Here is a 23,868-nt window from a genome sequence, read left to right as displayed (position 1 = left end):
ACGAACAGCAAGGCCTGGACAGCTACAGAGGGAGCGCTAGGGCTCCGCTACCGCCAGGTTCCTCTCTCTGCAACGCCCAGTCACACACCCCCAATAGATGTCACTGCCTTGCTGCCTCCGGGCCCCACGGCTACTCCACGTCCCTGCCCGAGAGCCCCCAGGCCTGACTCTCACTGTCCTGGTCCCCGGCAGCCCCGGCGCCCCCATAGGCTGCATCCCCGCCCTCCCACCTCTGGGGCTGGGGGCAGCAGAGCAGGGGAGGGGGCCACAGGAAGGGCAAAACTGATTTAAGAAAACTCCATCCTGCTCTAATTACTTGGGGCACTTGCTGGAGACAAGTGCTTCTGTGCTCTCTTGCTGACGGTGTTGACAGCGCAGAAATGGAAGGGAAGGAAAGGGGATGCGCCCGGGACTGTGCCGAGGCTCCTGGACCCACTTCTGGGCTCCATCTCCTCACCCTCAATCCCGCCTGGGTTTTCAGCCCTTTTTTCCCCCAACCCCTCACATGCCCAGGCCAACTCCCAAGGGAATTCTTCCACAGAAACTGCTTAACTCTAAGTGGAAATAATAAGGGTGCCACCTCGCCTGGGGTCGTCGTGAGAAATAAGGAAATGATTAGAAAGCGCAGTGTGCCCGACGGTCAGCGTGCAGATCACTGCACAGAGTTTACATTATTTAGTCCTGGAGTTTGGGAACATTCGTTAAATAATTACTGAGAACTGGCTTGCTAACACATCTGTACTGTTTATTTTCCTTGGCAGTAAAATATTCCAAGGTCTGAAAGACCAACTTGGACGTGAACTGAGCACAGTCAGGGCCGGGCTGAGGACAGTAACCAGTAATATTATTATTGTAATGTCCACTACTGGCCACCAGGAGGCAGCAGCCTGTCACGGGGGCCCACGGCGCCAGCTCTTACCAATCAGAAGCCAGTAGTTCCTCAGATAGTTAAGCTTGTTCTTCCCTTTAAGTCCTGGGTTGAACTTCAGGTCTGTGCTGGGCGTGATCACACACTCCCCTTTGTCCCCAATGGTGACACCGTCGGTCTGGGGACCTTCCAGCAGAGGAAGAGTGCTGCCTCGGGGCTGAAAAGACAGCAGGAGCGAGGCTAGGGGTGGCCCTAGGCACAGGGTTCCAGGGTGGGGCTGGTCAGGGAGGCAGAGGGGGACCCAAAGGCCCCAAGACTGAGCGGGAGCTGCCCCATCTGGGGAGGTGACACCATACTGACGTCCTTTAAAACCTGGATGTCTTTTTAAAGGTGAACATCTTTTTAATTTCTTATGTCTGGGAACCGGAAAACAGGAAGGGCATGGGTGGAAATCCAAGAGGCGACTGTGAGAAGCAGACACACAGGAAGGAGCTCACAAATGATACAACTGACCAGGCTGGGAAGCTCCAGCCCGGCGCTGGCTCGGCCACCACTGGACCCAGGCAGGTGCTGCCCTGCGAGGGAGCAGCGGACGGACTCACTGGGAAGACGAGGGATGCTAACCAAACAGCACACACGTTGCAAGGACCAAAACAGCAGCGGGAATCATGATGCTGCAGACACTCAGAGACGAGCACTGCAGGCAAGCTGGCGCGGTCCCAGGGGGCTGGACCGGTCGCAAAGGAAGGAAGGGGAAGAAGGGAGGGCATTTGAAGTGGAGGCGCCATCTGAACAAGGGCTGAGCAGGATGAACAGGGAGCTCCTGGAGCTCAGGGAGGAGACGGACTGGACGGGGCAGCCCCAGAGAGCCATCCACCATGCAGCAGACGCCCACCACCGAGTGGGGCTGGCCTGAGGGGCTGTGCCCCCCAGCCTGGGGAGCTGGGACTTGAACCCGAAAGCAAAGGGGTGGAACCGGGGCTTAGGAGGCTGCTTCAGTCACACATCTCTCCTCGCCAAGTAGAAGGTGGTACGTGTAGAAACTGTCTTTGAGGATTTAAGATCTGTGTCTTGCATCCTTAACAGCAGGATGCATATGTAATGCAGTCACTCTTTGTGAAAATGGAGCAGGAGTGGTTAGGAGGCTGCACCTATGAGCCCACCCATATGTACTTACCACAACGGCGACCCCCTCATGTACCATTGAGGGCGACGCATAGAGGCTGGTGGAATATTTCCCCACATACAGGGTGGGCCTAGGAGACAAACAGATACATGCATTCCGCTGTCATTTAATTCCTGGACCCCACAAAAGGGGACTTTGGGGCAAGAAGTATCACAGCCCCAAATACCACCCAGGAAGAACCACATTAATCCAGTTCTCTGAGCCGTGGCGGGTGAAGGCAAGGCTACTGTCCTGGGAACCTGGAGAACTGGGCTGCAGGCCCCGCTGTTACCTTCGAAGGATGCACAAGCCACCTGCTCGCCCAGTTTGATTTCCTCATCTGCACTAGACCAGCCTCGTGACAGCCCACACAAAGGACCAGGCGTATCGGTCACCCAGGAGACTGGACTCTGGCAAACGCCACACAGCCTCCCAGACAGCCCGACCCATGTGCCTTGACAACCAAGTGCCACCAGCATCCCCACCATATTGTCTTGTGATTCTTAAAGATTCTAGAGGTCCTACAGAAGCCCTAGAAACAGTCAGCTGCCCTAATCTCGATGCCTGAAGCAAAGGGAAGGCACAGGAAATTCCTAGCCGGACGAGACTTCCAGTGGGTGGTCTGTCCCTGCCTGGGGCATCGGCGGTGGGGGGGGGGGGCGCAGGGGGGCTGGCTTTGTCTGGGGCTGCACGTCCAGCTGGTTACTAACAAGGCCAGTCTGGGATGGGGCACCTATGCAATTCTCTGCATGGCTCTCAGCAGACACCGTACATCGGAAGGGTGCTGTTCGATTCAGAGGGCACTTCCACACACATCGTCAGAGCACAGGTCACGCTCATTTGATCGTCTCCGCAGACTCGGCAAGGCTAGGCGACCAAGTTACGGGCTGCTCATGGGGGGGCGGGGACGGAAGACGCTTGCTGAGTCTGAGACACACACTCCCTAACACTTTTCTCCTGATTTTAAAGCAAATACAACTTCCAATAAAAATTCAGAAAATACGGAAAGTTAAAAGATAAAATACATCTCTTGTATTCCCACCCCCTGAGATAGATCCAAATTGTACTATAGCTATGGTCCCTTTATCCCCGCCCGTAACTTTAAATTGTTTTAAGTCAAGAATCTGAAGCATCAAGGGGTGCCCAGTTCTTGGATGCTGAGGTTTCCGAAAGAGCGGGTCTGGGTTCTGCATATCCCGATGACGTGAAGGAGTCTTCTGCCCCTGGCCCTGACCCCCAGCGTGGGGTGCACCAGGCGGCTGCTGCAGGACGCGAATGCCAGGGTCCCAGCGGCCCCTTGGGCCCTCAGTCCCCCCACTCACGTGAGCTTGCTCTTGGCCTCCGTCTCCTTGGGGAACGGGTACTTCCACTTGGTGATGCGCCCCACCTCCCCGGACATGAAGGTCAGGTAGCGCAGGGTCTCCACGGCCACGTTGATGTGCATCACCTTCCGCAGGCCCTCCCGCTGCCAGACGTAAAAGGCCACCACGGGGGAGGCATAGTTTTGGATCCACAGGACGTCCCCGGATTCGCTGTCCACGGTCACCACCAGCCCGTCGCCATTGGACACAAAGTGGGACATCTCTGTACAGATCAGAAAAACACAGCCTGTCGTGCCTCGGCCCAGGCCCGACCACATCCTCTGCTCTTCTGGCAAGCTGCAGTCTCTCGGCGAGAGGAAACGAGCCTTCTGGAGTATTCTCAGATCGCCTCCGCGCAATGTCACTTGCCTCCAAGGAACTGGCTCGGGCCCTAGGGTATCAAGGTGCCGAGAGCTGCCCGGCTGATAAACGCAGAATGGGGTCCCTCTCCCACTTGGTGACAGCATGCTCGTCCACGCGGGAGAGCAAACGCCCGGGAGAAGGGACGCGAGGGAGGGCCTGTCAGATCCGGTGCCTGGCAGCACTCCCTTCACACCTACCCGTCAGGCCAACCACTGACCTGGCCCTGGCTGACGGCAGAGGAACCGTCTGTCAGACGTTCGGGTTCCAGTGTTAAGACAGTAGAACTGGGTTTTAGTTTTCCCTTGAGTTGGCGGAATGTTTACTAGAGAAATAACTCAGGGATGAGCCAGGGAGGGAGTGGGGTGTCATGACACAAGCTGAGGGTTAATTCTGCTCCCCGCGGGCTGGTAATCAATTCCGTCTGAGACGCAGAGGGACATGTCAAAGCATGTCCTCCCCTCTCAGGCAAAGCCCGCCACCGTCTCACCCGGGTCCCCTCCACGCTTGTCGCCCAGGCCCCTGCCTTCAACACCTACTCTTCAACTATTTACCACACATCGATGGAGGGTCCAGAAGCTGGTGACCAAGAGTGTCTTAAAAGGAAATTCAGCTTTCGGGAGCCGTCGCCTCCCCATAGATCGCAAGTACCCTCCCCCGACCTTGCCAAGCCCCCCAGAGGGAACCTACTGTAGTCCCCGTCGTCCTCGGGCAGCGCGGCCGCGTAGTCGAAGTAGGTGGCGTTCCAGCGGAGCTCGCGGGCTTTGGTGTCGTACATGGTGATGGTGTACTCTGGGGACACACGCCAGCCTGTTACCGCGCGGGCCACGGCACCTGCCGGGGTGCTGACCTCGTCTCAACCCCAACAGACACAGCCACCCTAGATGGCCTGTGAGAAAGGCCAGGCCGTCCGTGGGAGAGAGAGAGCGGCCACGCGGGGGAAAAGTGAAGGCCCAGATGGGGGAGCGAAACTGGCTGGCGGCAGGTGGAGCAGAGATGAGCTGCCTGCGCTGCGCCCTTGACCTCAAGATGCACAGAATCATGAGCAACGTCACGGTGCTGTTTTAAGAAGCTTAGGGTGGTTTATCATATAGCAATAGATAACTGATATTTGCCATTGGTCCCCAGATGTGGGATGGTGCCATAACAAAACCCTGAAACGTGTGGCATTGACTCTGGGACCGGGTGGCCGGGTGGAAGAACAGTAAGAAAAGTGCTGCAAGCTGAAAACCCAGGTTAGGTAGTGGTGCCACAATTAGTAAGATGACTTCTTGTGGTAACTTGGAAAACAGAAAGTATCTAATGAAATTGTGCATCTGGCTAAGGAGAGCTCCAGGCAGAATGCACAACGTGCCAAGTGGTTTCCTTAGCTGGGTATGATATGAAGCAAGGCACATGAGCTAAAGAAGAAACCATTCAGTTTTCAAGCTGAATATAAAGGAAATGCAGAGAGTCCAGGTCTGATGCTCCAAATGGAAAAGAGTCTCAATGTAAAAAATGGCCTCAGAGAGCTCCTGTCATGGCTCAGCAGTAATGAAACCGACTAGTATCCATGAGGACGTGGGTTCGATCCGTGGCCCTGCTCAGTGGGTTAAGGATCTGGGGTCGCCTTGAGCAGACAAGGCTCGGGTTTGGCGTGGCTGTGACTACAGCATAGGCCAGCCACTGCAGCTCTGATTCGACCCCTAGATTGGGAATTTCTATATGCCACACCTGCAGCCCTAAAAAGACCCCACAAAAAAGGCCTTGGGGCAAAGATCAAGTTCAGGTGCTACTATCAGGGTCAAGATCAAATCAAAAGTGAGGCTTTAAGACTCTTCTTTGAGACCTCAGAAAGACTGAAGGTGGTCCTTCTGTGCCAAGTTAAGAGGGTTCTAAGAACCGAAGAGTCTTACCCCATAGCTCAGAGTAGAGAGATTTGTGGGTACGGCTTCATCTAAGGTGTAGACTACAATTTGACACATGAGAAGCCCACAAATATTTTTAAGGAAGTAATATCAGCATGGACTGAAAAAAAACCAGAGACACTCAGAAAGTGGGGGAGAAAGGCCTCTATATCCCCCAACTTTCAATGGACAGATTGAGAAAGTCACAAAATCCTAACCGTTTCTCATGGAAAAGAAAGGACTTCTCAAAGGGAAGGACCAGGTTGGTGAGAACAACATAGTAGGAGACCAAGTCCAGAGGGCAAGCCCGGGCTCTAATCATGGAGTCTTCCCTGCCTTCAGAGGAGGGCAACCCAAAAACAGGTGCCTGGCTGGGCTCCAGAATCACGAAGGCCCTCTCTCTCCCTCCCCCTCGGGATGGGAGTCTCTGTGGCAGCTCTCCTGTCTCACTGTTGCGCTGGAGGGAGGGGAAAGATGGGCGGGTAGAGGCAACGCATCTCTTTAATTCACAGGTCTCCAGATCAGCCTCGCCCACTCCCAAACCTGATGCAGATCCCAAGATGCTGGATTTTGAGCTCCATCCCGTGACGGGACTTTGGAAGTCTTGGGAAGGGGCGAGTATATTCTGCAGGTGGGAGGGCTGTAAACCACTGCAACCGGGGGGAAGACGGGGCAGAAAGTCTGCAAAGATCACCACTGCCAACCCTCCCCTCTCTGTGCTACATGCGTCAATCTTCCCACTGAGAGGCTGGGTCTCTCTGTCCACCCCTTGACTCCGCGCTGCCTCGGACTTTCAGCAGTGGAAGTGAAATTCCGGGACTTCTGAGCCCAGACCTTAGAAGCACTGTAACAGCCACTTTTACTCCAGAGGAGACCCCAGCCGCCACGGGAAGACATCCAGGCTGTCTACGTGGAGCTGAGCCAAGTCCCAGACACCTGAGTGGAGGGGAGCCTGTGGAGGGGGGGTCCGGCCTGCCCAGCCCTTCGCCAATTCCTGATCCATGGATTGTGAGCAGGAAAATGCTGCCTTTAAAGCCCTTACAGTAGGTGGTTTGTTATGCAGCAAGAGATAACGGAAACATTAAACAGCTTTATACACCCATCCCGAAGCCAGAGCACGGCCCAACTCTCTCCAATACCACAGAGCTGCCTGAGAAGCAGAGTTTATTCCTGGGGGAAAGTGGAGCCCACGGCAAGGCTTTAGTGGATGGAAGCAGTAAACAAACAAACCCTAAGTGGTTACTATAGTCGGAACACCTGCTTTTTGTGGGGGGTCGGGGTGGGTGGAGGGCCCCAGAGTTTAATAAGACCACCCCTGTAGTTGCAGGTGGGCCCAGCCAGCTTCTAGGGCTCAAGGTTCGTCTCACTCATTTTTCAAAAAGCATTGGTTTCCGCAGCACCTGAAGGAAGGGTCTTTCTCTTTTTTTTTTAAAGCCTTGGCTACCTGAATGTTTAGACCCAAATTTAGTGCTCAGTTGTAATGATTTCATCTCAGCTTTTCAGTGTAAATTTTTTCACTCCAAGGTTTTTCATTCTAAGTATTTTCTTTTTAACCTCACCTTTTAGCTCTATTTTAACTGTCCATTCCACAGTCTTTGTTTTTAGGGCCACACCTGCGGCATATGGGAGTTCCCAGGCTAGAGGTCAAACTGGAGCTGCAGCTGCCGGCCTACACCACAGCCACAGCAACGTAGGATCCAAGCAGCATCTGCAACTTATATTGCAGCTCATGGCGGTGCCAGATCCTTAAGCCACCGAGTGAGGCCAGGGATCAAACCCATGTCCTCATGGCTACTAGTCAGGTTCGGTACCACTGAGCCACAATGGGAACGCCTGTTGCACAGTTTTTATGGAGCAGAGGTAAAGGTCCGGTGCTGCACACATGAAATGAGGAAGGCAGATCCCTGGAGGAAGGGCCACCACCCTGCCCCCTTCCCCCCACCACCCGCCCCCAATTCACTAGTTGCAGCCTTTGAACACCTGCTGCACGTCAACAATGTGCCAGGAGTAGCGATTCAGCAGGTGACCTAAACCAAGTCCCGCCCTTAGAAAGCTGAGAGTCCAGTGGGGAAGCAGAAAATCGGCAAATATGACTCAGCAACACGTAGTGGCACGTGTTAGGAGGAAGGAGGCTGAAAGAGAGGGGATGGGAAATGGGGTGGTGAGGAGGTGCTGCTGATGCCTGTAAAGGGCCAAGGGGGGCTGTGTGAATGGCGGTGTGGCTGTGCGTGCAGGAGACTGAGGACGGGAGAGCTGCGGCCCCAGGTAGGGAGGGGAGCTGCAGAGAGGGCGCCGTCTGGGCGCTGCTGTGAAGGAAGAGCAGACGCTGACCAGACAGGCAAAAACGCACGTGTCTGGTGGAGACGGACCCACTGCTCCTGGTTTTTTAAATAGCAATGCTTATTCTGGGAATTGCAGTCCATCCTGATTGGGAAATGTTCAAGGGAGGGAAACTCAGCGAGGGAGGAGGCAAAAAGGAGGTAGCAGAGGAGTTCATGTCAGGAAATGAATCTGACTAGCATCCATGAGGACGCAGGTTCGATCCCTGGCCGCGCTCAGTGGGTTAAGGATCCGGCGTTGCCATGCACTGTGGTGCAGGGTTGCAGACATGGCTCGGATCTGGCATTGCTGTGGCTGTGGTGTAGGCCAGCGACTACAGCTGATTCGACCTCTAGCCTGGGAACTTCATATGCTGCAGGTGCGGCCCTAAAAAGACAAAAAAAAAAAAAAAAAAAAAAAGGTAGCAGCTGCATCTTGGGGACTTTGCGGGCTGTGGTGCTGGTTGGGCTATAATCCTCAGGCAAGGAGAGCCGCTTCTGAGGTCTTACAAAGGGGAACAATGCTGAGGGGTCTTATAAAGGGGAACAACGTGGTCCCATCTGTGCGTGGAGAAGAGTGCTCTGCTCTGGCCCCCTTCTGGAGAATGAAGCCTGGAGGCAGAGAGCCATGGGGAGGCCACTTCAGGTCCTTTTTTGCAAACAGGAACTGGCCATTACCAGGACACAATGAAAAGTTCCTTCTTACCTGTCCGCCCAAGATACAGAAGAGAGGTTGATGGGCAGAGACTGTCTGCAAAGGCCGATGACAAAGTCTGCTGCTTCTCTCCGGTCAGGAGGTCAATTACATACCAGATGTCCTGCTTCTTACCTGCAAGGTCACAAGGACACGCTGTGGTTTACACTCACCCGACATGGAAAAAAAATACCACTGCCAAACTAGCGGTCCAAGTTGTTCTCTGCGCTGAGAGACAGGCCTGAAATTCTTATGATGTTGAAGATGTTTCCGTGATGCTCCGAGGGCAACGAGGTTAATAGTAACGTGGCGATAATAAGACTTCTTGGGCCGCCCGGTCTTATAACAATTTAATTACCGAGTCATGGTATAAAAATTTCTCCAAGCCCAATAACGTGATAACTCACAGGTTTTATTGCTTTGATGAGTGGCCTTACATTTGAAAAATCTGGCCTGTGAAGGCAATCCCTTTCCCATAGACTAGGATCTACATAAATCCAGAAATGGGCCCAGGGGTTCATCTCCCTGGTAACCATCACTCAGGGATCTCAACGTCCCTACTAATGAGCCCTCATGTAAAGAGCATTTACAGTTACTGTTTATACCTCTAATTGGCTGGTCTCTGTGACCAGGCAGTAGAGTTGGTGGCAAGCTGGTGCTAATGAGGCCAAGTTATCTCGGCTATGACCCCAGCCAGTAAGCGACTCCCCAGCCACATGCTACACCCTCCCCTCAGTCAGCTAATTAAAAGGTATGAACAGGTGGACATCGCAGCCAGACAACACGAATAGGAAAACTCCAAGCGTACGTCCTTACGGGTTAGATACACCGGAGCATCCTGGTAACGGCCAGTTCCTAAGACAGCTGCTGGGAAGGTGCAGGATCTTATTACCACGGCGAGTTCAAGATTAATACAGCTCCCACCTGGAGGTCACCTGCACCGTGATGTGCACACATCTGTTTTGTGAGGCGTGGCCTCTGGTCACTTGTCTCTTCCCACCTTACTGGCCCAGGTTCCTATTTCGAGGGGCGCTTGGAAGTAGAGCACTGAGATGCCAGCAAGAGCACAGGGCTTTGGAATTTGCTAACGCTATACAATTGGTTCGGACAGATGTAGCATACATGCCCAGTCCACGTGTCTGAAACTTGTCCATGGATCCTAACTTCCTGTTCTCAATGACAAAGTCTTAATATGAAAAAGATCTGAAGACGAAGAGGAAGACATAGCCACACAGCTGTGACCAGAACCCCTTTCCGTCTGGCTTGGCGCCCTTCTGGTTACTTCAAGGACCATCCCAGTCTGTTTAACTCAGCTACCCCTTTTATGGATGGATTGGGCAACTGCCACAATTTTAAATGCACCCTAAGTGATGAATGGCTGGCCAGAGCTGGAAGCCCAAACGGAAAACAGAGACACAGATGATGTTCAGATGGGCCCGGGGCATGGCCCGGAGCAGAGAGGAAGCCTGTGCTCATTGCCTTCTCTGACTCCCCAGGCTGGAGGCTTCCTCCTGCTGAAGAGGGGGTGGGGGTGTGGGGGAAGAGCCCTGGTCTCCTTAGACAAAAACTAAAACTCCAGCCTGAGCCTGCGCTTGAGGCCCAGAAACACACACAAAGCTCCTGAGGCAAGAATAGGCAATAAGCACTTGCAGGTCCTCAGAAAGCTTTATAAACACAGGATATTATCATTACTACACTTTTAAGATAAATACGGCTCTCCTTTGTGTTACAAGGCATTTTTGTCGACATTTTGGCAGCAACATAATAAAAGAAAAGCGGCTGATTCGATGCTTTGAAAGACGTGACCCCGGTAGGTATGAAGGCCTTATCTAAGCTAGCTGTTAAGTGCTGTTTTTACCCAATATTCTGATAGCAGGAAATACTGAGAAAGCCCTATAATTAATAGGCAGAGCCTGGCTTCCCTTTCTTGGCTCAGACTATAGTATTCACTTTAAATTTCATCCAGTTGCTTCTGGGTATGTTGCAATCTTTAAATCACAGGGTAGGTCAACACAGCAGCTAAAAGCTTGTTAAATGAATAACCATATTAATGGTGTCAAGTCGGCTCCCAAGTGGAGGGAACCCTTTCTTAATTGGTCAGCTGATCCTGGTGCGAAGCAGCGCAAGCCAGGCAAGAAAGACCTTTCCCAGAAGGGATGGGGTGGGGTGGGGGGTGGCTGTACACCTCCCTCTCAGACCCGCCGCTTCCCCAGCTTCTGGGGGCTCATTGCCACAGAGATCAGGTTTCAGTGTCGAAAACAGGAACTCTTACCCATGTAGAGAATTCCATCCGAACTTCGGCACGGGGATGCCTGCACCAACTCTGGGATCGTAAAGGGAAGTTTCTTTAAAAAAAAGAGGCAAAGGGGAAAAGGAGTTAACCAAGTCTTGTGCAATTATTACAAGGTCACTGCACTGTCTGTTTCTGTTACCCAACTCTGCGAAAAAGAGAGAAGCACGGTTGATGGTGGATGGGGGTTTTCCTGCCGGGAAACCAAGGAGAAGCGAGTACCCCAGGCTCCCATCTCCACTTTGGACAAGCTGAGGCTCCCAGGTCCTGGGCGCTATAAACACTAATTCTTTTATTTGATAAGCCCCTCGACGTCGCTTGTCCAGAGCACTTCCAGGGATGGCACAAACCTCTTCTGAAAAGGCACACAAACATGGAGAGTTACACAATCTCTGAAATTCTAAGATGGGGTGAGGGTGGCCAGAAGAATTGTCTTGTCTTGGAAAATTGTCCTGTTTTGGAGAATTGGCCCAGAGCAGGCTAGACTGGATAGAAACTGCTCCTTCGAGTGGGAGTGGCCAGAAGGCTCCTCTCTCGAGCAGCAACCTGGGTGCCCAACTGGAGCCTCAGGAGAAGGAGGAGCCTGTACCACGTGGGCTACACAGGAGTTTGAGGTGGTAAAAGAAGTTTTCGTGTTTTCTTCAGCAAATAATGCTCAACTGAAAAACAGAAGAAAACTGGGCCTTTGGGTGTTAAAAGGAAGTTATGTTAGGTGCCAGGAAAAGAAATCCAGAGTAATCCACGTTTCAACTGCATTTCATCATAAAACCGATTCTTCTGAGTCTACAGCTGACATCTGATGAGTTCTTTTGGTTAATGTTTGTTTCAGAACACTTTATTTTTGGAACATTTTGTGTTCTTGAAACCGGTCTATAGAAACCTGCTTCTAATGACACTGTCACCTTTTTCTCCAACAAAGCAAAGATTTCACTCGAGTTTTAATAAACAGAACTTTAGATATAACCAATAATGTGGATTTTCCCCATCTTCCCAACATTTTAACTATGCTTTAGAAAAGGAAAGATGCCAAGAAGAGACTGTGATGACTGAGTTTCTGCCAGATGTTTCTGAGGACCAGAAAGCTGTTGCAAGGTTTCCAGTCTGGAGTGGGGGCTGTCTGCTGAGCTTCGAGGCCCAAGCTGGAAACTCGTGGTCCCTGGAGATGCTAAAGCACCACACGGGGAGACTTGTGGAAGGCGGGAAGAGCATCCTTTGGAAGGTGAGGTATTGAGCCTCCTTCCAACACCTGATGCTCTAGCCTTGGGCACATCCCTTCACTTCTCTGGGCACAGGTTCCACACCTCTGCTGCAGAGGGAACTAACAACTATATCCCAGAGGGCTGCTGAGACAACTTACATAAAGGCCTCCGAAAATAATCATGAAATACCCAAGTTAGAATTCACAGGACACGCAAGGTGGTTTTCAACCTTGGCTGCATGTCAGAGTCTCTGAGAGGCTTTTACAACTTTCTACTAAAGCAGAACCTTCAAACAGAGCCTCTGTCAGTTACAGCTCAGTTAAATTTTGCAAAGGGAAAAACGCACCCATGCAACTAGCACCCAGACGAAGAAATGGAACATTTCCAGGGCTCTGGAAGCCCCCTTCTTGCCCTCTCTTCCAGTCATAACCACACCCCTCCCAGCATAATAAACCACTGTCCCAACTTCAAAACAGCAGAGACTAGTTTTTCCTGTCTTCGGGCTTTACAGGAGTGAATCATTCAGTGGTGGCCCTTCTCGCTGGTCTTTTGTCCAAGCTTCTTGGTGAGGTTCATGCATACTGTTGTGCAGAGTCACAGATTGTTTGTTCTCTTCGGTTGTAGACTCTTAAATTCTATGACTCTTCCATCATTTATTCATTCCCATCTAGTACTGATGGCATTTGGGTGGTGTTCACTTTGGGGATATTATAAAGAGCCACAGTATATTTATTTGGGTCCTTGTCTTTGGTGAACACACACACACATTTCTGTTGGGTATATAAGCTGGGAGGAACTTACTGGGTCATGAAGCTTTGAGATAGCACACGTCTTTTCCAAACTGGTAACACCAGTTTGCACGTCCACCAGTAGTGGGTTAGCGTTCTCGTTGCTCCACTGCCCTCCAACACCTGTTTTGTTTTTCCATCTTTCTCATTTTAGCCATTCTAATGAGTGGGTAGTAGTATGCCACAGTGACATTTTATTTGCATTTTTTTTTTTTTTACCGCACCCACAGCACGTGGAAGTTCCCAGGCCAGGGACTGAACCCATGCCACAGCTGTGACCCCAGCTGCTGCAGTGACAGTGCCGGATCCCTAACCTGCCGTGTCATAGGAGAACTCCTTGTTTATTGGCATTTTTGAATTTGCATTTCCCTCATGACTGATCACTATCTTTTCATATGTTTATTGACCATTTGGATATCCTCTTTTGCTGTTTTTCTAGTTTTCTATTGGGTTGTCTTTTCTTAATAACCCATAGGCATATCTTTATACATTCTGAATATGAATCCTTGTTGGATATATATTTTGCAAATACGTTGTGGCCTGCCTTTTAATAAAGGTGCCTTTTAATAAAGACAAAATCATAATGTTAATAAAAGACAATGTATCAATTTTCTCTTTTATGGTCAGTGTGGAGTGTTTTGTTGTGTCCAATTGAAGAATCTTTTAGCTAGTCTCTAAGGTCATGAAAATGTTGCACTCCTCCTTTTTCTTAAAGTTTTGTTTTACAGTTCACATTTAGATAGGATTTCTCAGGGAGTTCCCATCGTGGCGCAGTGGTTAACGAATCTGACTAGGAACCATGAGGTTGTGGGTTCAATCCCTGGCCTTGCTCAGTGGGTTAAGGATTCTGCATTGCCATGAGCTGTGGTGTAGGTCGCAAATGGGGCTCAGACCCCGCAATGCTTTGGCTGTGGTGTAGGCCTGCAGCTACAGCTTCGATTGAACCCCTAGCCTGGGAACCTCCATATGCCGTGGGTGCAGCCCCAAAAAGACACACACACAAAAAAGATAAAATCTCTCCGGAACTGAGTTTTATGTATCTGGTGGGAGGCAGGCGTTAGGATTTTTTTCCATATGGATATCCCAATTGACCCAAACCATTTATCGAAGAAAAGACCATCCTTCCCCACTGCACTGCAGTGTCTATCACCTTTGTCATAAAGCAGATGACCCTATGTGTGGGCCTGTTTCTAAATTCTATTGTCTGGGAGGCTTTTGAAAAATCCTGATGACTAGTGTCCGTTAAATGGAGACTTCGGGATTGCAACTAGACAGTGTTTTGTTTGACTGTTTGTTTTGGCCATGCTTGTGGCATGTGGAAGTTCTTGGGCCAGGGATCCAACCTGCACACAGGAATGACAATGCCAAATCCTTAACCCTCTGAGCCACCAGGGAACTCCTAGACAGTATTTTTTGGAGCTCTCCAGGTCTAGATTCTCAAATGGAGATGGGAATGGAATATTACATGCCTCTGCCTCCCGCCCCCAACAAAGCGATGTCTACTTTGGGGGGCAGAGAGTGTTTCAAACTACAGCCCCCCACCCCCATTAAGAATCATTAGCCTGAGCTCCTGTTGTGGCTAGTATCCCAACTAGTATCCATGGGGATGTGGGTTCCATACCTGACCTCACTCAGTGGATTATGGATCCAGCGTTGCCACAAGCTACAGCAGTAGGCCTCAGATGCAGCTCAGATCTGGCGTTGCTGTGGCTGTGGTATAGGCTGGTGGCCACAGCTCCTATTCAACCCCTAGCCTGGGAACCTCCATATGCTGTGGGTGTGGCCCTTAAAAATACAAAACAAAACAAAAAAAATCACTAGCCCAAGTGAGCTCTGTTACTGAAGGGAGTAGCACGGCCTTCCAGTGTGCTGGCTGAGCCATGAGAACCTGCCCGTCAAGATCAATGCTTCTGAACTCTGGGCTATACATTCAAAAGCTCATCAAGGAAGCTGTGAAAAGATATTGATACCCAGGCCCTACTCCAGACCACCTGAATCAGAATCCCCAGATTTTTTTTTTTTTAGGCTTGCAGGAAATCTCAATGCACAGCTGCAGTTGAAGGTCACTGGTCCAGAACATCCAGAGTACACAGAAGCTGAATACACTCACCGTCAGGCCTTCATTATTCTTGCCCCCAAGTGTATACAGGCTGCCATCATTGGGATCTGGGAGGAAGGCAGGCCTAGAGATCAAGCAAAAAGTATCAATGGTAGATTATAGCCCAGGACACGGAACAAGATACCAAAGCCAAGCAAAGCCGTGACGGGCGGGGAGGGGGGAAGGGGTGTGCGTTTATATGTGTGCATATGATAATTTCATCTACTGCTCTTTCACTTTAGCCACAGATAATAAAATATCCTCATGGTGGCGATGCAAAGGAAAGCCAGTACAAAACCTCAGAAAAACACACCATCGTTGGGGCAAAGCAGGCTGGAAGAAGGTGAAATAAGGGAAAAGGACCTTTTCCATTTCCAAGTCAACTGTATACAGAACTCCAACAACTAATATTTAATGGCCTGGCATGGTACACAAACAGGGAGGACAAATCTACCTTCTGCGGTCAACAAACATTTATTTTTAGGAGGCAATAAAAGCAGACTCGTAAAGCTGGACATGAGAAAGAGCCTGCCAAGGGGATGGGTCAGGGTCTCAGCAGTAGCTTCCCAGGAAGCAGGTTCAAGGTGCCCTTTGGGTAAAGTTAACCTGCTGATGACTGAACTACGACTAGTGACTCAGAAACCCCGTGCCGAGCCTTTTCTCCACCCCGGATACAGCATCATCCGAGGTTCTCAGAGGTGCCATCCATGTTTACTCCAACACAGGTCACCTTCACGTCCCCTCTCCATGGTTTAGCACGCGAAGAGGGAGAGATCCAAAGACCCCCGGACCCTCCTGAGGATTTGGGGAGCTTAAGTGCAAAGTCTGGCTTAAGTGACATCTCAAACAAGCCTTTTGAATACCTCTCCCCACCAAGGAACTCCCCGCCCTTCTCCCCAACACAGGCGTCTATCGCAGCAGCTGCAAGGCTTGCTCCTCTCAGTCACTCGCGGTCTACCTTGCATTTGCACAGAGATGTGCTCCCAGCAACTAGCTACAAAAATACTGATGGAATAAAATAGAAAGTGAATGAAAGGGAAGCGCTGAAGCAAATGAGAAAACTTACTCTTCGACATGCGTTGGAACCTGCAGGACTGGATCTGTGCAAAAAGAACAACAAAGGCATCATCAGACAGACTCAAAGATGTCAAGATGCCTAGAGTTCCCAGGACCAGGTCACAAGAGGGACCAGAAACTGAAATTTATCTACATGAGATAACGTAGGTGAAGGCACTTTAGAAAACTCACACACAAAAACAACAAGTATGCTCTTTTGACGGTCACCGAGGTTGGAGAGAGGGCTGGGAGCCGAATGGAACTGCGGTCAAGAAACGGTGCATGTAACTTGGGGGCTGGACGTAGAAGGAAGCCCCAGTGACAACCCACAGTGGACAAAGGGTCACCATCTGACACATCCAGGACTTCTAAAGCCTCAACTATCTCGTTGGCAGATGCCCGGCGTGGTACTAGAGAGTCCCACTAGAAGAAGCAAAACCGTGGCTTGGGAAGCACTTTTGCTGCTGATGAATCCGAATGGATGGTAAATGGGTTCCCCCCTTTGGGGCAGCAACACGATGATTTTAGAGTTTTTTGAGTATTTATTCTTCTTGATTCCCTTTGATCCATGAAACCATTTCCATAAAATCTACTTTAAAAACAACACAAGGAATTCCCATGGTGGGCAGTGGAAACAAATCCGACTAGTAACCATGAGGTTGTGGGTTCGAACCCTGGCCTCGCTCAGTGGGTTAAGGATCCTGCGTTGCTGTGGCTGTGGTGTAGGCTGGCAGCTGTAGGTCTGATTCAACACCTAGCCTGGGAACTTCCGCTGTGGGTGCGGTCCTAAAAAGACAAAAAAAAATAAAATAAAAATAAATAAAACAACACAAAATATAGAAAATGCTTTCTGTATAAGGATCCTCACAGTAGCGTCACAAACAACCTGACTACTCAGTGATGTGGTTAAATTATGGAGTGTCCACTTGGCAGAAAATCAAGGCTTCTAAAAGGGCTTATAAAGTTTAAGAAACATGTATACATCGTTATACTATCATGTTCAGGAGAAAAGAACCTTGTGCCTAGAGTATTCGTGCAGCTGAGGAGAAAAACCTTCAATGTGCATTAAGAAAACTAGATGGAAAGGCAAAAAAAAATGCTAATTGCAAGTTATCTTTGTTGGAAATATAAATGACTCCCCCACCTTTTCCACATTTCCCCAAATTCCTACGAAAGTAGATACTACTTTTGAAATAGGGGAAAAAAAACTGTATCACCAAATTAATTTTAATATTTGCAATAGTCAAAAAGGCAGACTCTCTCCCTCCCTAGAACCTCCCGGTTCCTCAGGGTGCGGGGGTGAGAGGGAGCCGACACAGCAGTGCCTGAACAGCTAGAATCGACAGGCGTGAGACCACACAGCGATGAGGCACTTCCGGCGCTCGAGACCCCATGGGCTGGACAGCCGTGCTGTCCCCAACTTCAAAGCCGGGATGGGGACGGCAAATACAGAGATCTGGTTTGGGGTAGAGTTCCAGGCTCCACGGGCTCTGTTTACGGGGACAGACAGCTGTCCAACGACCCTGGTCGGCTGGGATTCTCAGATGAGAAAAAACTCTTTCAAGTCTTATCACATGCCGGCTTTGCCTTAGGAGCCCAGCTCCGACACGCAGGCATACCGCGCTCACGACACCAGAAGCGCACACACCCCATGCGGTCTGTGGGCAGCAAACAAACAATTCATTAAAACCAAAAGCACTTCAGGAAACAGGAGGAACTTTCAGTCAGCAAGCACATGTTTCTCGTTCCCAGTAATCACCTCACCTCGCGGTGCCCTCTCACAAACAAACTGATGCAAGAGGCAGGAAACACGGGCACAGGCACCCACCCCAGCCAACCGAGTCAAAAAGCAATTACAACCCAGTTTCTCTGATGCACGCCAGGCAGAGCCAGAAGGCAGATTCCAGAGAAGACCCAGCTGTCAAGGGGGCGTTGTTTTTTGTTCATTTCAGCCACTTCAAGGTCTCACAGATAAACCCAGAGGAGGAGGACACCACCGGATCCGAGCAGATTCACTGGAAGCAACGTGTGGAGACCAACAGGATTTCCACTCCAGTGCCTGAGCTTATCTTTGCTGGACAGCGTTTGCTCGCTGTTGGGGACGCGTCCTCTGGCATAGCCTTTCCTGGTTTTCCAGGGCTTATTTCACTGGTTATCTGGCACGGAGGCCTCAAGGTCTGCCCTGTGCCAGCAAGCTTCCAGTTAAGACACAGGCCGCCGGCAGGAGAAAGGGAGGGGCAGGTGGGCACCTGCACAGGTGTGTAGGAGCCAAGCTTTCTCCTAGGCTTAGGGGGACATGAACTCCTGCAGGGGCGCCTTTCCATCCACTGGTAAAGTAGGACTCCGGGAATAAACACCTGCAGAGCTGCAGGCCATGGCACAGAAGCACTGTTAAAACAGGTCTGCTGGGGGTGAGCAAATGTTTAACGCCCTAGTCTGCTTTTTTTTTTTTCTTTTTTGGCCCTGCGGCATATGAAGTTCCCAGGCCAGGGATCAGATCTGAGCCGCAGGAGCAACCTAAGCTGGGGCAATGCCGGATCCTTAACGCACTGCACCAGGCTGGGGATCAAACCCGGGTCCCAGCACTCCCAAGACACCACCGATCCCGCTGCACCACAGCGGGAACTTCACTTTTTTTTTCTTAAAGGATCATTTGAGTCTGAGATTCACTTTAAAATACTACAGGAAAAGAAATCATATGGGAGGAAGGCAGATAAAGCAAAAAAAAAACCGGCAGCTTGTCGATGACTGTTTCAAAGATAGAATTGACAGCGCTGGCCTAATACTTTACTGTCCTCTCTACATATGCTTGAACTTTTCGGTAATAGAAAAGGTTAAAGATAAAAGTAGTTGGAAAGCCAGCAAAATAAAAGTCAAAAGCAGCATCTGAAAATGTACAATGAAAGCCCAACATGAAAGAGGAGTTTGGGATTTAATAATGGGAACTGGTATCAGGCAAGATTCTTAATCTGAAAAAAATAAAATAAAAAATCAGCCATGTGAAAAGAAACAGTGGCCCAACTCTAAGCTATAAACAAGCTGCCGCAAAATAGGCCTCTCTATCTCTAGGGAGGCTGATAAGGGTAAAAGCTATCTCAGGAAGCTGTTTTACTTTCGGAATGAGAAAAGAAAAAAAAAAGATTACAAGTGTAAAAATGGGTGTTGTTCAAGGTAAAGGTAAAAATATCAGAAGAGGGGAAAAAAAAAAACAAAAAACAAAAAAACTGTACTCAGTGTTTGGCCTCCAGGATTAAGACAGGGAGAAACGGATCAGCCCACTGCTTCCCTGGGCACTGCCACTGGACTCGGTTCCTCTCATGGGTCCAGCTCAGGCCTGAAACACCACAACTTTATACCTGGAGAAACGTGGGCAAGGTGCAGTGACACTTATGGCTCCTGTTTTGTGCGGATCAAATCCTCCTTTTCAACCTGAGGCAAAAAATGGCTCAGGGTGGATGTTCACAGAGTTCCCAGCGTGGTGCAGTGGGTTAGGAATCCAACTGCAAGGAGTGCCCATCACAGCTCAGTGGGTTAAGGATCCGGTGTTGCTGTGAGCTGCACCCTAGATCACAGACATAGCTCGGATCCGGCTGTGGTGTAGGCTGGTAGCTGCAGCTCTAATTCAATCCCTAGCCCTGGGAACTTCCATATGCCACACATGTGGCCCTCAAAAAAGCGAAAAAATAAAAAATAAAATAGAATCCAACTGCAGTGACTCAAGTCGCTGCAGAGGCAAGGGTTTGATCCTCAGACGGGTGAGGTGGGTTAAAGGAGCTGCAGCTGTGGCTTGGATTCAATCGCTTGGCAGGTGTGGCCATATTTTAAAAAAAAAGATGTTCACATCCTTCCTTTGTCCAAGTTCATAAGGGTAAAAAGGCAACCATTTTTATTTCCAAAAGGAGTGAATTTCTGCCTTTCCAAGAATACCGTTTTACTTTCATCCTCTACCTCACCCTCTCTCAAACCTCATACCTTCTCCCTCTGTATGGGGTTCCCAAATGCACACCTGACTCTGCTCCCTTCTTAAAGTCTTGGTCCATTGGCACCAATAGCTCTACCCTTTCTGCTACCTCGCCAGCCCTTGGACAACCCACGTGCCTGCTGCCTCAGACCACGTGGTTCCCCCCCGCCCCCGCCTCCTTGAAGCCCCCATCCACCTCCTGGCTTCCGCAGCCCTGAACTGTCTGCTCTTTCACTCATCTCTCTCCCCCACCCCCATCCTTACTCCAACAGGTTCTGCCCTCAGTTCTCTCCAAGAGCACATCCACCCCTGCAGCTTCCACCACAACCATGATGGGACATTCTAGGTCTCCATCTCTTGATCAATTCTTTCTGGACCAGCTGGACATTTCCACCCTCTCCCACCAGCACCTCAACCACCACTTGCCCAAACCACACATCCACACCCATCTTTCTCTCCAGACCAGCTTGGCTCTTAACACTGTTCCCTCCTAAAATTTTGACAGGCAGGCCTCAAACCACACTGCTGACACTCATTTCCCCCCAGCTGCCAAACCCGTGGTCAATATCTGTAATGACCATCCTTCTGTTTCCTACTCCCAGTGTCCCTTCAGCATCACTGGATCCCCTTTTCTCCCAAGTGCACCCTTTTCCCCTAGTCTTTGTGGCCTTTGGACTCAGAAAAATGTAGGCTTAAATCTCTGCCAATTACCACCTGAGGGACCTCGGCAAAGTTAGTTCATCTCTCTGAGCTTCAATTTCCTCATCAGTAAAGAGAAGAAAGAGAGAAAGAGAGAAAGAGAGAAAGAGAGAAAGAGAGAAAGAAAGAAAGAAAGAAAGAGAGAAAGAGAGAAAGAAAGAAAGAAAGAAAGAAAGAAAGAAACAAAGAAAGAAAGAAAGAAAGGAAGGAAGGAAGGAAGAAAAGGAAGGAAGGAAGGAAGGAAAGAAGAAGAAAGAAAGAGGAAGGGAGGAAGGGAGGAAGGAGGAGAGCTAATAGCACCAAACTCACGGGGAGTGTGCATGAGGATTCTGTAAGGATTAAATATTCGTTAAGACTGGAAGTCAGGGCTTCAGCAGAGGAGAGTGATCCTTCTGAAGATACACATCGGATTATGCTGGTGTTGCTCACACCCCTTTGGTGGGTCCCATCCCCCTCAGCAGAGGCCTAGGAATCCCCCCAGCCCCCCACACCCACCCGGCGCTCTCCCGGCATGTCCTCCCCACTCGGCTCCCGCCGCGCTGGAGCACAGGGTGTTCCTCCAATGCGCCAGGCCTGCCTGCCTCGGGGCCCTTGCATCTGCTCTTCCCTCTGCCTAGGTCAGATGGCACCATCTTGGAGGGGTCTTCCATGACCACCTCCTACCCCCGCCCCCAGATTCCCTACTTCTCTTCCCTGCTTAGTTTTTCTCCACGACATTTACCATCTCTGACATTCTGTGCATTTGACATATTTCTTTAATGTCTGACTCTAGCCACTGGAAGGTCCACGGGGGCTCAGGTTTATTTTTGTTGTCCGATCTACCCCCAACATCTAAAACAGTGCCTGGCACACAAGAGGTGCTCAATATATTCACCGAATGGAGCGATCAGTAAATGTTTATTTCCTTCCTACTTTTACTCCTGTCCTGCCTGGGCTCCCATCATTGATCATTTCTACAACCCAGCAGCTCTGTTCTATCAACTGTCAACCCAGCATCCACCCAGCAATCCCCTTCCCGCCACCCAAGCTTCTGAGCACTGCCAAAGAAAACAGGACCATCGCTTGTGGAGAGGCCAGTATATATGTCTATGCCAGTATATACGTCTATGCCAGTATATACGTCTATGCCAGTATATATGTCTATGCCAGTATATACGTCTATGCCAGTATATATCTATGCCAGTATATATGTCTATGCCAGTATATATGTCTATGCCAGTATATACGTCTATGCCAGTATATGCCAGTATATATGTCTATGCCAGTATATATCTATGCCAGTATATATCTATGCCAGTATATATATCTATGCCAGTATATATGTCTATGCCAGTATATATGTCTATGCCAGTATATATCTATGGCCCCAGGTCGTAGGAGGTAAGTTTACCTTCTTTCTGGTCGGCCTCTGCTCCCCGTCCCTCGCAGCTGGTGTTTCCAACCTTCACTCCTTGCCCCGAGGCCCCTTCCTCTCCACATGTGACCCCTTCTTGTGGCACAGGGGACGTGCAGGGCGCAGAGGGAGCTCTCCTACCTCCAGGCCCCTGGTTCACCCAACTCCACTACCATTCCCTTTACAGCTCTATGAAAGGACAGTGTGGGAGTTCCTGTTGTGGCTCATTGGGTTAAGAACCTGACATAGTATCCATGAGGATGTGAATTCGATCCCTGGCCTCGCTCCGTGGGTTAAGGATCCATCGTTGCCCCAAGCTGTGGTGTAGGTGGCAGATGCGGCTGGGATCCTGCATTGCTGTGGCTGTGGTACAGGCCTGCAGCTTCGATTTGACCCCTAGCCCAGGAACTTCCTAATGCCTCAGGTGCAGGTATAAAAAAATAAATGAAAAATAAAAGGACAATGCTTTCTAGATATTTCACACTCGTGTATCCGGAACCCCTAGATGGTACCCTGTCTGCAAGGATCTTCAAGACCTTCTGGCTAACTGCTCCCCCTCTGCCTACAAACACACCAAGCCTCTGCCCATCCCCCTTCACGCATGCTCCCCGTTCTCTCCTAAATACATCCGTGTTTTTCAAGTTGTTCAACGACTCTTGAAAAACATGTACATCCACACAGCTACCCTCAGGAGCACGATAGAGGATATTTCCGTCACCCCAAAACATTTTCTCACACCCCTTTGGATTCATTATTTCCAACCCCCAGCCCAGACAACCATCTATGGATTCGTTATGTTTGTTCTAAAATTTCACAAATGGAATTCATACAGGAGGTTCCCTTTTGTGCCTGGCTTCTTTCCCTCTGCATCATTGGTGAAATTCATCCCTATTGTTGCATGTATCAGTTTGTTCTTTTTTGTTGCTGAATAGTACTCCGCTGTATACATACCATTGTGTAGACACAACACTTTATTTATCTGTTGATGGACTTTGGGTTACTCTAGTTTGGGGCTGGAAAAACATGAATAAAGCTGCAAGGAACATTTGTGTACAAGTCTTTGGACCTATGTTTTCATCTCTCTTGGGAAAATACCTAGGAGTAGAATGGCTGAGCCATATTGTTTACATTGACTTGATAAGAAACTGCCAAACTGTTCTCCAAAGTGGCTGTATGATTTTATATTCCCACCAGCAAGGTAGGAATGGAATACAAAGTTACCTATAAAATTTTAAAATGTTGACTCCTGGGTCTTTCCCCCAGGAAGCTGATTCCATGGGTAGCACCAGGGAATCCGCTTTTCTAACATACGCAACGTCCTTGAGACTGAGCCGTGCTTGGAGAGCACTGCTCCAGAGCCTCCGTTTCACGCTCTAACTGCGGCACCTTATCAATGTGCTGCTCTCTGGACCCTCCCCTCTGAATAAGGTCCAAACTGCCAGCGCCAAGTTCCAGCGACGGACTCTAACGAACTCTTACAAATCTTTACTAGGTTTCCACATGGCACCCGACAACGTTGCCTGTGGAGTCCATGACCCAGTCCGATTTCCAACTGTTTATGGGGTACCCCCAAACCGGCTCCTCCTCTGCATCCCCCAGATCGACTCTCTGACCGTCCTTCTACCTGGTCACACAATCTGGAATCTCAGAGTTTTCTCCACTCTCCCCTTCTCTTAATTCTTTTTTTTTTTTTTTTTTTTTGGTCTTTTTGCCATTTCTTGGGCCCCTCCCA

General features: G+C 49.9%; 1 protein-coding gene across 1 annotated transcript in view; it reads right to left on the bottom strand.

Annotated features, from left to right (window-relative positions):
* Positions 1 to 23,868, bottom strand: part of ERN1 (endoplasmic reticulum to nucleus signaling 1) — an 81,378-nt gene that overhangs the window by 19,551 nt on the left and 37,959 nt on the right. Inside the window, exons 3-10 of the mRNA XM_005668695.3 lie at positions 16,094 to 16,127; positions 15,040 to 15,112; positions 10,925 to 10,997; positions 8,665 to 8,787; positions 4,445 to 4,546; positions 3,356 to 3,617; positions 2,046 to 2,124; positions 920 to 1,085 (exon numbers count right to left, since the gene is read on the bottom strand). Coding sequence (XP_005668752.2) covers positions 920 to 1,085; positions 2,046 to 2,124; positions 3,356 to 3,617; positions 4,445 to 4,546; positions 8,665 to 8,787; positions 10,925 to 10,997; positions 15,040 to 15,112; positions 16,094 to 16,127 — 912 coding nt within the window. The remainder of the gene's footprint in view (positions 1 to 919; positions 1,086 to 2,045; positions 2,125 to 3,355; positions 3,618 to 4,444; positions 4,547 to 8,664; positions 8,788 to 10,924; positions 10,998 to 15,039; positions 15,113 to 16,093; positions 16,128 to 23,868) is intronic.

This window comes from Sus scrofa, chromosome 12 (genome assembly GCF_000003025.6).
Source record: "Sus scrofa isolate TJ Tabasco breed Duroc chromosome 12, Sscrofa11.1, whole genome shotgun sequence".
Taxonomy (NCBI): domain Eukaryota; kingdom Metazoa; phylum Chordata; class Mammalia; order Artiodactyla; family Suidae; genus Sus; species Sus scrofa.
Note: the sequence above shows the minus strand (reverse complement) of the source record. Positions and strands in the feature narration are given on the sequence as shown.